The 12,244-nt window shown below is 39.7% G+C and overlaps 1 protein-coding gene across 1 annotated transcript; it reads right to left on the bottom strand.

Annotated features, from left to right (window-relative positions):
* Positions 1-530: 530 nt before the first annotated feature.
* On the bottom strand, positions 531-11,423 carry ttll9 (tubulin tyrosine ligase-like family, member 9). The gene is made up of 14 exons (XM_039008288.1): positions 11,288-11,423; positions 10,878-10,924; positions 10,294-10,386; positions 9,937-10,048; positions 8,984-9,169; positions 8,529-8,597; positions 8,261-8,351; positions 8,096-8,136; positions 7,810-7,897; positions 7,153-7,211; positions 6,815-7,011; positions 3,625-3,738; positions 1,956-2,080; positions 531-1,762 (listed from the first exon to the last, which is right to left on the bottom strand). Exons 1-14 carry the CDS (start codon positions 11,300-11,302, stop codon positions 1,692-1,694), a joined length of 1,308 nt encoding a protein of 435 aa, XP_038864216.1. The 5' UTR covers positions 11,303-11,423; the 3' UTR covers positions 531-1,691.
* Between the last annotated feature and the right edge of the window lie 821 nt (positions 11,424-12,244).

The following is a 12,244-nucleotide window of genomic DNA, read 5'->3' as shown; positions in this document are numbered from 1 at the left end:
CGAGGCATTGGAAAACATCCCTGGTCTTTGTGGTCAAATCTTTGTTTGAAATTCCTGAACTTATTTAGGCTTGCCATAACAAAGGGGTTGAATACTTATTAACTCAAGCTTTTCATCCGTAATTAATTTGTAAAAATGTTCTAAAAACATAATTCCACAGTGAAACAGGCTCTGCCAGTGATACAAAATCTAAATTTAATCCATTTTAAATTCAGGCTCTAACACAACAAAATGTGGAAAATGTCAAGGGGTGTGAATACTTTCTGAAGGCTCTTTTTACTGTTTTACTGCTGTTTAAATCACTACGCTAGCTGTTTGCAACTTTCAAAAGGTCAAATAAAATATATATAATCATCTATTTCATGTAGACTTGATTTTAAGTGATACTTTAATAGGTCAAAGAATAAAAACATTGCCAACATGTTGTACTGTAACAATCTTGCACTGTAACAATTTTGGTTTGGGCAATACACACAAGCCTTTACATGGAGCTTGGACCATGATATCTGATATTATGATCTAATGTGTGGAGCAAATATTCTTTCCAAACATGTTTATTTCAGACTGTAATCAATTAAGGCTTTTAGGCAAACTGAAGACGTTGGCTCAAGGCACTTTGCACTGTACAGCCATTTTTGTTAGTACAGGTTATTGATGTTGAAAAGTAGACAACATATAGGCCTATTATTAGTCAACCATTAATTATTTAGTCAGCAAGTAGGCTGATCCACAGAGCCTGAGGTTCACTCAAAATAGCCATCATCATCGGTCTAGTGGAGCTGTTTTTGGTGTTGGAATGTATTTGTTCCTTTATTCTCTCACTATATGTTTTTCTTTGTTGCTTGACCATCATGTATCTTTCTTTGGTGCCTCATTTGTTTCTGTGTCTAAGAGTTAAATTGTTGAATACGGAGAGACACACACTTTGTGATATTGTTGGAATGATGGTTTATTGGTTCAATATGAATGATATACTCTATTCAAGGTATACTTGTGTAAGGGCTTTCTCTTGTTTGAATAGACTTTAATTGACATTGTCTATTACAAGTATAATTTGCATAGGGCTAAGCTCTTTTTTTGTTCAAGAGAGACAGTCTAATGTTTGCTACGAATGTAAATGCGTATTTTTCCAAATTTTGTATACCATAGTTCTATTTATGATAGATATTGTGTTAATCACATTTTGATTCGCATTTGTCATTGACATTTATGTTTACAGTTTTGGGTAGGAAAAATGTTAAGCAAAAAAGCTGAATGTATATTTTTTTGCATAATTTAACAGTTATTCCATTTGTTTACATTAGAACGTCTATCAATGTATTGTACTTTATGTGGAATTTATTAATTGAAGCGCTACATACATGTAATAGTCATACTGTGTTAAATTGCACTTTTTATTCAATATTAATGTAAAGCCATAGATCAGGGAGTAGAGTTGTCGTAAACATTCTCACACGCACACAGAAAGTGGTGCATATTTTCTCAATGTTGAATGCAGTTGTTTGTAAGGCATAGAAATAAATATGCTTTGCACTGAATCATTGAGTGATATCATTGAGTGAGTGTGACCTTACCATCTATGAGTGAGGTTGTAAGAAAATACATATTTATGAAATATTGATGGAAACTGTATAGTGGTGGTGATATGTAGGCTTGTTGGTTTCAATTGGAAAATATTTTTGGGTAGTGTGTTATATCCTCTTCTTCCCTGGAAATGGTTTTAGAAGCTGACGGAGTTGCTTCTTTCTGTCGTTTACACAGCCTGTTGTGGAGAAAACAGTTGTCAAAACACAATCTGATATTATGCTCTCTCTAAGGTGACAAGCAAATGTATTGAAGTGTAAAAATTAATGGTTAAGAGCCAATCATTTTCTATGAGGCTTTTTTGTTTGACTGACTTGAGATGAACTTGAACCCAAGTGTGGTGACAGAGTACCAGTTGAAGCCAGACTTACCGAGGTGTGTGTTTGCAGTGAAACAGGCGCTGCCCAGTGTCTCTAGGTTGATATCTTCTCTGTAGACGGGTCCATCGTTCCACATCAGGTCATAGCCACCAACCCTCTTTTCTCTGCCAGTCAATCTAAAGAGAACAACCAGAGAGAGAATATAGATGATAGGAAAAATATCACCAAATCACTTTCCCCTATTAAGTAGTCTCGGGAAGTGCTGTTGCCTTAGGTCTGGGAACAATAGGGGATTTTCTTGGCAACTTCGAAAGGGGAGAAAAAAATCTTCCAGGGAGGGTGCTCTTCAGACAGACAACTCTCCCAACAAATCATACATTTGGGTAGGCTCAGCTTAAAATGCAGGCGGGAATTGTGCCCTTGATATATTATCACAAGAGGTGGACACAACGTGAACGCAGATAGCTAGGCTAATTAATTATAGCCACAGCCAGTCAGTGGTGGAAAGCTTGTAACACTAACGTTCGCTGTCATGGCTCATGCAAACTACTAACTTGGAAAATACACATTGAAAATATTCTCTGCCAGCTCCATCTAGCTAGCTACCAATTTTGTGTCCGGTGGGGATATTTATACCAGGGTACAATCGGAAAAGGCGGTGAAGTAAGAAAGCTGGATTTCCTGTTTTCCTGTCCATTTCCGACTATAGCAACTGGACGTTTGTATCGGTGCAGACATGTATGTTGGAACATTGTTCATGCGAGAGGTACTCCATCTGCACAGGGAGACTACCAATCAAGTCTTTTCATCAGTGGAAAGTAACGAAGGTAGGAAAGGAGCAAGCCAATATTTGGATCCAATTCCATCACTAAAGGCAACCACACTGCGGGTCACTCAGAATGTTGATACTGTATATTTTGAGGCTAGGTCAATATCTAGTGACAATTGCAGTCTGCACTGGAGCTTATAGGGTATGTCAGGTGTAACGCAGTTAATGTTAATACAGAGTAAACATTCTGAGTTGAACCTGTAGTGTGGTTTCCCTTTTAAAAAGGGAAAACTCAAATTCATGCCTACTGGTTTCTCAAATTGGTAAACTCAAATTCAATAAGAAAGAAATTCCAATTGAAATTTCTGTACTTCCTGTATTAACTGAATTGAAATGGAACTGCCCACAACCCTGCCACAAAGGGTCATAATGACGTCTACCCTAATCCAGAGATATTCAGCTCTATCACTAGGGGGCCATTTTGTCTGTGGATTTTTCAGTAGCTGTCCAGTATTTTAGCTGTCCAGATCTTCTAGGAAATATGACCTATACAATATGAGTGAAATAGATTACCCCCCCTTCTGTGAACCCCTGTCTGAACAGTTGATTTGCTTGTTCAGCCAATGAGACATATCGGCCAAAGTGTGAGAGGTCAACTTTTTGAAACAGTCTGTTTCAGATACAGGTTTGAGGAGGGGTATTACAGTGGTTATTATCTAATTTATGCTTTGGCCACAAAGTAAAGGACTTGTGAGTCAACAACATTATTTGGCTATGAGTTCACAGAATGAGCTTTTAAAAATTATATTTTCCCTGGAGCGTTACTTTAAAACCCAAATAATGTCACAGATTGGCCTGAGAATCTTGATTTCCAAGGTCTAAATCAAAAGCAAAGAAGGAAACCAGTAGGCATGTTGGCCCTGGGTTGAGTATCCTTTCCCCACTCCCTACCTGCCCTCCATGTCCACGATGTGTAAGGTGTCCTCCAGCAGACAACACTTCATGTCGTAGTCCTCTTTGCTGCTGGCGGTGAGAGAGGGAGAGGCGTTCACCTCTATCAGCCACCTGTGGAGAGACACAAATTAGGAATTGCGATCCGACTTGAATGTTCGCACCAGTCTCCCATTGACATCAATGAAAGATTAAGTGAAGAGTTGCGCCCGCTTATAATTCAAAAAAGAGATTAAGGATGACGGCAATGATCTAACATTAAGATGATCCAAGAATTGTGACAGACCTAGCTACCACTTTACATTGTGGACATACCAACAGATCCACGGACAACGCAATCGCCATTGTACTGCAGACTGCCCCTAAATACCTATGTCAGAATGCTGTTAATTGACTACAGCTCAGCCTTCAACACCATAGTGCCCTACAAGCGCATCACTAAGCTCAGGGCCCTGGGTCTGAACCGCTCCCCACAGAAATGCGTGCTCAGCCCCCTCCTGTACTCCCTGTTCATCCATGACTGCTTGGGCATGCAGGTCTCCAACTCAATCATCAAGTTTGCTGACGACAACAGTGGTAGACCTGATTACCAACAATGACGAGTCGGCCTACAGGGAGGACGTGGGAGCTCTGGCGGAGTGGTGCCAAGAAAATAACCTCTCCCTCAACAAAACGAAGGAGCTGATCGTGGACTACAGGAGAAAGCAGAGAGAGCACGCCCCCATCCACATCGACGGGGCCACAGTGGAGAGGGTCAAAAGCTTCAAGCCTGGTTCAAATCCAGGCTGTATCACAACCGGCCGTGATTGGGAGTCCCATAGAGCGGTGCACAATTGGACCAGCATTGTCCGGGTTTGGCCGGTGTAGGCCGTCATTGTAAATAAGAATTTGTTCTTAACTGACTTGCCTAGTTAAATAAAGGTTAAATTGAAAAATTAACAAGTGGATTATTTTGCTCTTTACTCTATGTCAATTAGTAGCCTAGGCCTACTCCCGACCAAAAGACTGACAAGTCTTAACAAATCAATGTGATTTTGTTTCACAATCTCCATCTGTATATTTGGTTAATTCTCTGGATGGGCAAATAAGTGGAGGGGGTATCACTCATCTATTTGTTTGCTCATCTACAGTGCATTCAGAAATAATTCACACCCCTTTACTTTTTCCACATTACAGTTGTATTCTAAAATGTATTAAATATTTGTTTTCTCTCATCAATCTACACATAACATCCTATAATGACAAAGGGAAAACAGATTTTTAGAAAATGTTGCACATTTATTAAATATAAAAAACAGATATACCTTATTTACATATGTAGTCAGACCCTGTGCTATGAGACTCGAAATTGAGCTCATGTGCAAACGGTTTCCATTGATCATCCTTGAGATGTTTCTACAACTTGATTGGAGTCCACCTGTGGTAAATTCAATTGATTGGACATGATTTGGAAAGGCACACACCTGTCTATTTAAGGTCCCACAGTTGAAAGTGCATGTCAGAGCAAAAACTAAGCCACGAGGTCGAAGGAATTGTCTGTAGAGCTCCGAGACAGGATTGTGTCGAGGTACAGATCTGGGGAAGGGTACCAGAAAATGTCTGCAGCATTGAATGTCCCCAAGAACACAGTGGCCTCCATCATTATTAAACTGAAAGAGTTTGGAACCACCAAGACTCTTCCTAGAGCTGGCCGCCCGGCCAAACTGAGCAATCGGGGGAGAAGGGCCTTGGTCAGAGAGGTGACCAAGAACCCGATGGTCACTGTGACAGAGCTCCAGAGTTCCTCTGTAGAGATGGGAGAACCTTCCAGAAGGACAACCATCTCTTCAGCACTCCAACAATCAGGCCAGACGAAAGCCACATGACAGCCCGCTTGAAGTTTGTCAAAAGGCACCTAAAGGACTCTCAGACCATGAGAAACAAGATTCTCTGATCTGATGAAACAAAGATTGAACTCTTTGGCCTGAATGTCAAGCGTCACGTCTGGAGGAAACCTGGTACCTATGGAAAAGCATGGTGGTAGCAGCATCATGCTCTGGAGATGTTTTTCAGCCGCAGGCACTGGGAGACTAGTCAGGATCGAGAGAAAGATGAATGGAGCAAAGTACAGAGAAATCCTTGATTAAAACCTTCTCCAGAGCGCTCAGGACCTCAGACTGGGGTGAAGGTTCACCTTCTAACAGGACAACGACCCTAAGCACACAGCCAAGACAACGCAGGAGTGGCTTTGGAACAAGTCTCAATGTCCTTGAGTGGCCCAGCCAGAGGACGGACTTGAACCCGATCGAACATCTCTGGAGAGACCTGAAAATAACTATGCTGCGACGCTCCCCATCCAACCTGACAGAGCTTGAGGATCTCCAGAGAACAATGGGAAAAACTCAAATACAGGTGTGCCAAGCTTATAGCGTCATACCCAAGAAGAATCGAGGCTGTAATCGCTGCCAAAGTACTGAGTAAAGGGTCTGAATACTTATGTAAATGTTATATCAGTTTTTATTTTTAATACATCTGCAAATGTTTTTTGTTTTGTCATTATGGGGTCTTGTGTGTAGATTGATGAGAAAAAAAACGATTGAATCCATTTTAGAATAAGGCTGTAACGTAACAATGTGGAAAAAGTTAAGGTGTCTGAAAACTTTCCGAATGCACTGTATATATACTGTGTATATATACAGTACCAGTCAAAAGTTTGGATACATCTACTCAAGACATGGATGTCGATTAAGGCAGCCCACCGTACCTCTCTGATTCAGAGGGGTTGGGTTAAATGCGGAAGACATATTTCAGTTGAAGGCATTTAGTTGTACAACTGACTAGGTATCCCTCTCTCCCTTTCATTCAAGGGGTTTTCTTTATTTTTACTATTTTCTACATTGTAGAATAATAGTGAAGACATCAAAACTATGAAATAACACATATGGAATCATGTAGTAACCAAAAAAGTGTTAAACAAATCATAATATATTTTAGATTTTAGATTCTTCAAAGTAGCAACCCTTTGCCTTGATGACAGCTTTGCACACTCTTTGCATTCCCTCAACCAGCTTCATGAGGTTCCTTCCTACATAAATGTCAGATTTATAAAACAATTCAATGGTTACATACTGGGCTCAGACTGGTTAATGTTTTGCATTAAAAATGCAGTCAGTTGGTGGGGAATGAGGAGGGAGGTGTGCGTGTGTCTCACGGTTTGAGGTCCTGATCCAGTAGGATGTCATAGCCATAGAGCTCAAAGCAGTGTTTGTCGTTGATGATTACTTTCTGCACACTCTGCAGGCTACGGACAAATATGTTGTCAACGTCCTTAAACAGAGCCTCTATGGTCTCTGTGCCATGCCTCGCAGTCAGGTATCGCCGAAGCTGCTGCATCTGCCACTTACAGCCCTACACACACGGAAGGGAGGACAGAGTGAGAGAGATTCATAGCAAAGTAATTTATTCTTAAATTGTGTTTAGCAGTGTTCTTACTAAACATTCGGATTAGATTACCCCCGACATTGTGACTTTTGAAGGAATTCTACACACCTTTTCAGGATCATAATCTGGCGCTGTTTTTTGCACTGCCACATTGGTGAGATGGACATCTTAGGAGAAGCATTAAAGAGACATGTTCTATTTGCCTAGTCCCAGATCTGTTTGTACTCCTGCCAACTCCATTGCTGTCATTGCCAAGCCTATTTTTTTTTTCTAAAAACCTGTTTTTGCTTTGTCATTATGGGGTATTGTGTGTAGATTGATGAGGGGAAAAAATGATTTAATCCATTTTAGAATAAGGCTGTAATGTAACAAAATGTGGAAAAGGTCAAGGGGTCTGAATACTTTTGGAATGCACTATATGACAGGATAATGAGTGACAAGGAGTTGGCATGATGGCACAAACAGACTGGCACTGGAGAAAGAGATGATGGAGAAATAGTAGAACAGAATTTGGGTCAAATGTATTTAAATTCCAGGCAATTCAAAAGACTCAAATTGTTACAGACAATTTATTATTAGGATTCCGGGTTTTAATCCTGAATTGAGTCGAGATGAAATAGAGCCGACCGTTGGGAGTTTGTTTCTTAGGAAAAGACAATTATTATTATTTGGCTGCAGAACAGTCGACTACTGTGTGCAGATAACTGTTCTTAGACAATAACTCAGCTCACATACAAGGCTGTAATGAGGTAAGGAGAAGGATACACTGGTCATCAATGCTGGTGAGAGAGAATCGGGTGCTGGAGAATCGAGCAAAACCATCTCGATATAACCATGCCTTCAGTGGGATATACTAAGACACACACACAAATGAATTCTAGTTAACAGTGTTAAATGTACATATTTTACAGCATGTGTTGCTTACTTCATCGGTTGACGTGTGTCAAGCCCGTATGAGTGAAGTGCTTTAATCCAATGATCTACCAAAATAGTTTTAGATTTGATTACTTTGATTTTGATTAATTTAGTGATTGAGAAGACCTAAACTTACTGATGTAACCAATACATAAACCCTCAAGTCAAATTTTCTTCCTATGCAAGGAAAGGTCATAAAAAGAGAAAGTTAGAGAAGAGCAATACAGAAATATCAAAATAATCCATTGTGTAATAATTTATTCCAAACTTAGACCTATTATCAAACTTAAGTTTAATGCACCACTGATAAGGTAGGGATTTTCTATGTAGCGCTGTGCAACGTAGCTCTCCACTTGAGTCTCATCTCTCTGCTCCTCTGAGCGACTCCCATCCTGTACAAACACAAACATACAGTGTCAGTGTGTGTTTGTCTGTCATTGTCTTTTTTTTTTTACAAACATGAACATAAACCATGTAAAAGTTAAGGGCAACAACCTATAAGACATCTACATTGCACAACAATCATATAATGTCATGTTTCAATTTATTATATTACCGCATGGTGTTACCTTTTTCCAGTCCATGATGTCTTTCAGTTTTTGAAATAGGAAAATGCCCTTCCCCTGAGATCTTGCAACCTGAACAAAGATTGATAGAGGGAGATGAACTTCATAACTATAGTATAAAGATACAAATGTATTATGTTAGTGCATAATGTAAAAGCAAAAGTTTTGTTTTGTCTACTCTTCTTATTACTGATGGCAACCTAATGCTAAACTAAGCTTGTGTGAATTGTCACGTTCACTGTTGAAAATAATGTATTTGTAGACTGATAGATTTAGTGCACAGGTACAGTATGTTCTGGTTGTATGATTGTTCTGTGTTTTTTTTAAACTGGAGCTGCCTTTTTTGCCACATCTCCCTTGGAAAATATATACGTTTTTGTATCTTTGATGGGAATGGATTAATTAAAGGTTCGATAGGCCTATATTAAACAATAAAACAAATCTGCAGGTCCTCTCACCGGTTTCATGATCCAGGTGCTGCCCGGGCTCCGTTTGAACTCTTCCACAAAGAGGTGGTATTCACTAGGTAGTTCAAAGGTTCGGGGGAAAAAGTCACATTTGGACGCTTCAATGCGGCCAGCTTCCCTCTCAAGGGTTTTGCGGTACCTCTTCAGGTTTTTCACCATTAGGTTCTTGCGCGTCAGCTGCATCATAAATCAAATGAAGATTATGATACAGTACAAACATAAGTGTTATATTATGAGGGGCAATCTGCAATTGGTACATCAATTTTTTGACTCTTAAATTAATGATAGCCTATATACACATTGATTCTTTAAGAAATGCCTTATGATCTTACTTAAACTAATAATGTATATTTTTGATCTCAGGGATGGATGGTCAGTCCTTTCATCCATAAGTCTATCTAACTATGAATTTGAGAGTGGTTGCATTTCTCCAGCCCCATTCCTCAGCTGTTTACCAAAACAGTGTGGGGTGACCGCTTTGTTGTTTGAACTGCAGATTGCCTTTATAATACACATGACTATAAATAAGAGCGCCACATGGGAAAATATGTTACAATGACACCTGCTGTCCATATATGGTAACAGCTATTTTTACAATACATGGTAACACTATTGTAGGGATCCTCGTGCATCATAAAAGCCTTCATAACAGCTAAGACATTATAATGTCCCCCATAGGCAGTGATAAACATGAACCTTATGGACACCTGCAAAATATTCTATGAGGCTAGTTAGGCTACAGTCAGGCAAATCTGTTGTCATGTGCAGTAGTTGACATAGAAGCACATGACAACAGATTTGCCTGTCATCTAACAAGAATACATATGACGGCTGTTATAGCCTAATGTCTTTTGTAGGCTAGTGTTGTAAAGGCTTTATGAATACATAGATAGGGGGACCCCACAGTAAGTGTTACTGACTAATCTGTAATGGTACTGACTGACCTCATAATGATTGCGGAAATGGCATATCCTCACGTGTTCTTCCATGTAGGAGTGATCGAAATTCTCCCTCAGCCACCCAACATCACACCAGTTAAAATCCCATTCTCCATCACTGCGCTCACAGATAAAAAAATAAATAAAAATTTAAACATGGGCATTTGACATCTTGTAATGTAGGCTAAGTCACTCAGGATACAATATGCTAATTAAAATGCTCACATGCACTCACACATACATAGATACACACACTCTGGATACAATATGCTACAAAGCCTAATCAAAATTCAATGTAGTGGATGCACGCACGCACACACACACATTATGGCTACATCATTAGGTCTAGCCTACACAACTCACTCTTTGACCTCCATCCAGCCTGGTCTTTGTCGCAAGACATCTTGAATGGTGTTTGTTAGGCCACATTTGTAACGTACACAACTTCTTCCATCCCTATGGAGTCAACAAGTGGTTTGTTAGTATCTTCCATTGTCAGGCTATGTCACAAACATCAGCCATCCAACATCACACCAAATACAATCCCATTTGCCATTACTGTGATCACATATCACAAATCATGTGCATTTTACTTCTTGTCATGTAAGTAAGTCCGTCTACACTAAGAAAAAAAAGTTATATCTAGAACCTAAATGGGTTCTTCGGCTGTCCCCATTGGAGGACACTTTGAAGAACACTCATTTGGTTACATGTAAAACCTTTTATTCTTAAAGTGTGTACACACAATATAGCTAGTAAAATGCAAATAAACAAAACACACACAGCTAACACCATTAGCCTACAGTGGCTATCATCAATTAACTAGCTGGGTGTCAAAATGAATGTCAAATTGTCTATGTACTGTCAGATGTTTCCAATCATGCTAGTGAGTAACGTTAACTAGCTAACGTTAGCTGGTTAACAACCATATTTGCAGAACAACTCACCCCTCTCTTCTTTTTTGATAACCATAAGGACCCTTGTATCCAGCAGTCTGGTGAAACAATTAATGATTTAAGCTAGCTAGCCATTCACAATTGCCTGAACAAGTGATAGGCTAATAAGTTAGCTAGCTAGACATTTAACGTTAGTTGATTATCTTCGCTAACGTTCACAAAAGAGACACAGCTAAATATATATTTTCGGACACAATGAAGTCGTGACCAGACCAGCCTAGGCAGCTGATAATCGGCGCTAAATCTGCTCTAGAGCCCACTATCGGCTGCCTAGAAGAACCAGAGCCTTCAGCTTCACCAGTATCAGAACCACAGGTCAAAATGCGCTAACAGTAACGTTAACGTTGCTAAAGTTGGCTAAACAGAGCATGCATAGATTTTAATTTGAAGGGCTTTCCTACCTTATTCTTTGACATGTTTTCGTGGTAGCATTCGCCACATCTGTTTACCAGGGTCAGCTAAAAGGTTAATTAGCTAAATGTTTAGCTAGCTAGCATTAACGTCAGCTAGCTGTCGAGTGGTTTGACCAGAGATACTAGAAAGGAGTAGCTAGCTAGCTAGTATCTACCTGGTTTGATAACACATGTTGTCATGGCAACCTCATGAATGATTTTTTAAAATTTATAATCATGAATTCCAATGAATTACACACACACACACAATCTTTGAACATTTATTTACATTTATTTTCATATTTCCCAAATCATAGGAAGAGAGAAAAAGCGCACAGCACTGGTAGACCCCCTTTTCAGTCAGTACAAGACACACTGACGTCACGCACAGACGCGCTTGTCTTTTGGATGCGCAACTAATGCAGCCTTCAAACCAACTGGAAGCTCGGAAACCTCCAACTTCAGTGCGTTCAAGACAATTGGGAACTAGGAAAAAACAAGCTCCGACTGGGAAAATCAGTTTTCAACGGTCATCTAACTCGGGAATTCAAGTCGGGAACTTGGGCCTCTTTCTAGAGCTCCGACTTTACGACTTTAAGATTACTGACGTAATTTTACCTCGTTTTTTCCCCAAGTTCTCAGTTGTCTTGAATGCACCATGAGAAAGCCATCATCGTCATCTGCGCCCATTCAACATAGCCTAGATTTACGTTTTTATTACTTCTAAACAAACTAACTTTTTAAGGTTCTCATACGCATTTAATTACGTTTTGATTATTGCTTTAACAGTCGCTAAGACTATATTTGGTTGTGATCTTTGCAAAAATAACTATTTTGGATGCAGCAGTTGTTAGCTAGAATGCTAACGCTCATTGACATAGGCTGTAGCAAAAGCTAGCCAAAGAGCCAATTTACTACAGCTAGAACAACGAGCCAGATATTTCACCTGATGTATAAATGTGAAGC

The sequence above is a fragment of the Salvelinus namaycush genome, chromosome 14 (genome assembly GCF_016432855.1).
Source record: "Salvelinus namaycush isolate Seneca chromosome 14, SaNama_1.0, whole genome shotgun sequence".
Taxonomy (NCBI): domain Eukaryota; kingdom Metazoa; phylum Chordata; class Actinopteri; order Salmoniformes; family Salmonidae; genus Salvelinus; species Salvelinus namaycush.
Note: the sequence above shows the minus strand (reverse complement) of the source record. Positions and strands in the feature narration are given on the sequence as shown.

Coding starts and splice junctions, on each gene's coding strand:
- ttll9 (XM_039008288.1), bottom strand. Junction 10,387..10,877: donor TATCAAAAAAGAAGAGAGGG/GTGAGTTGTTCT, acceptor TTGACTCCATAG/GGATGGAAGAAGTTGTGTAC. Junction 1,763..1,955: donor CACTGCAAACACACACCTCG/GTAAGTCTGGCT, acceptor TCTCCACAACAG/GCTGTGTAAACGACAGAAAG.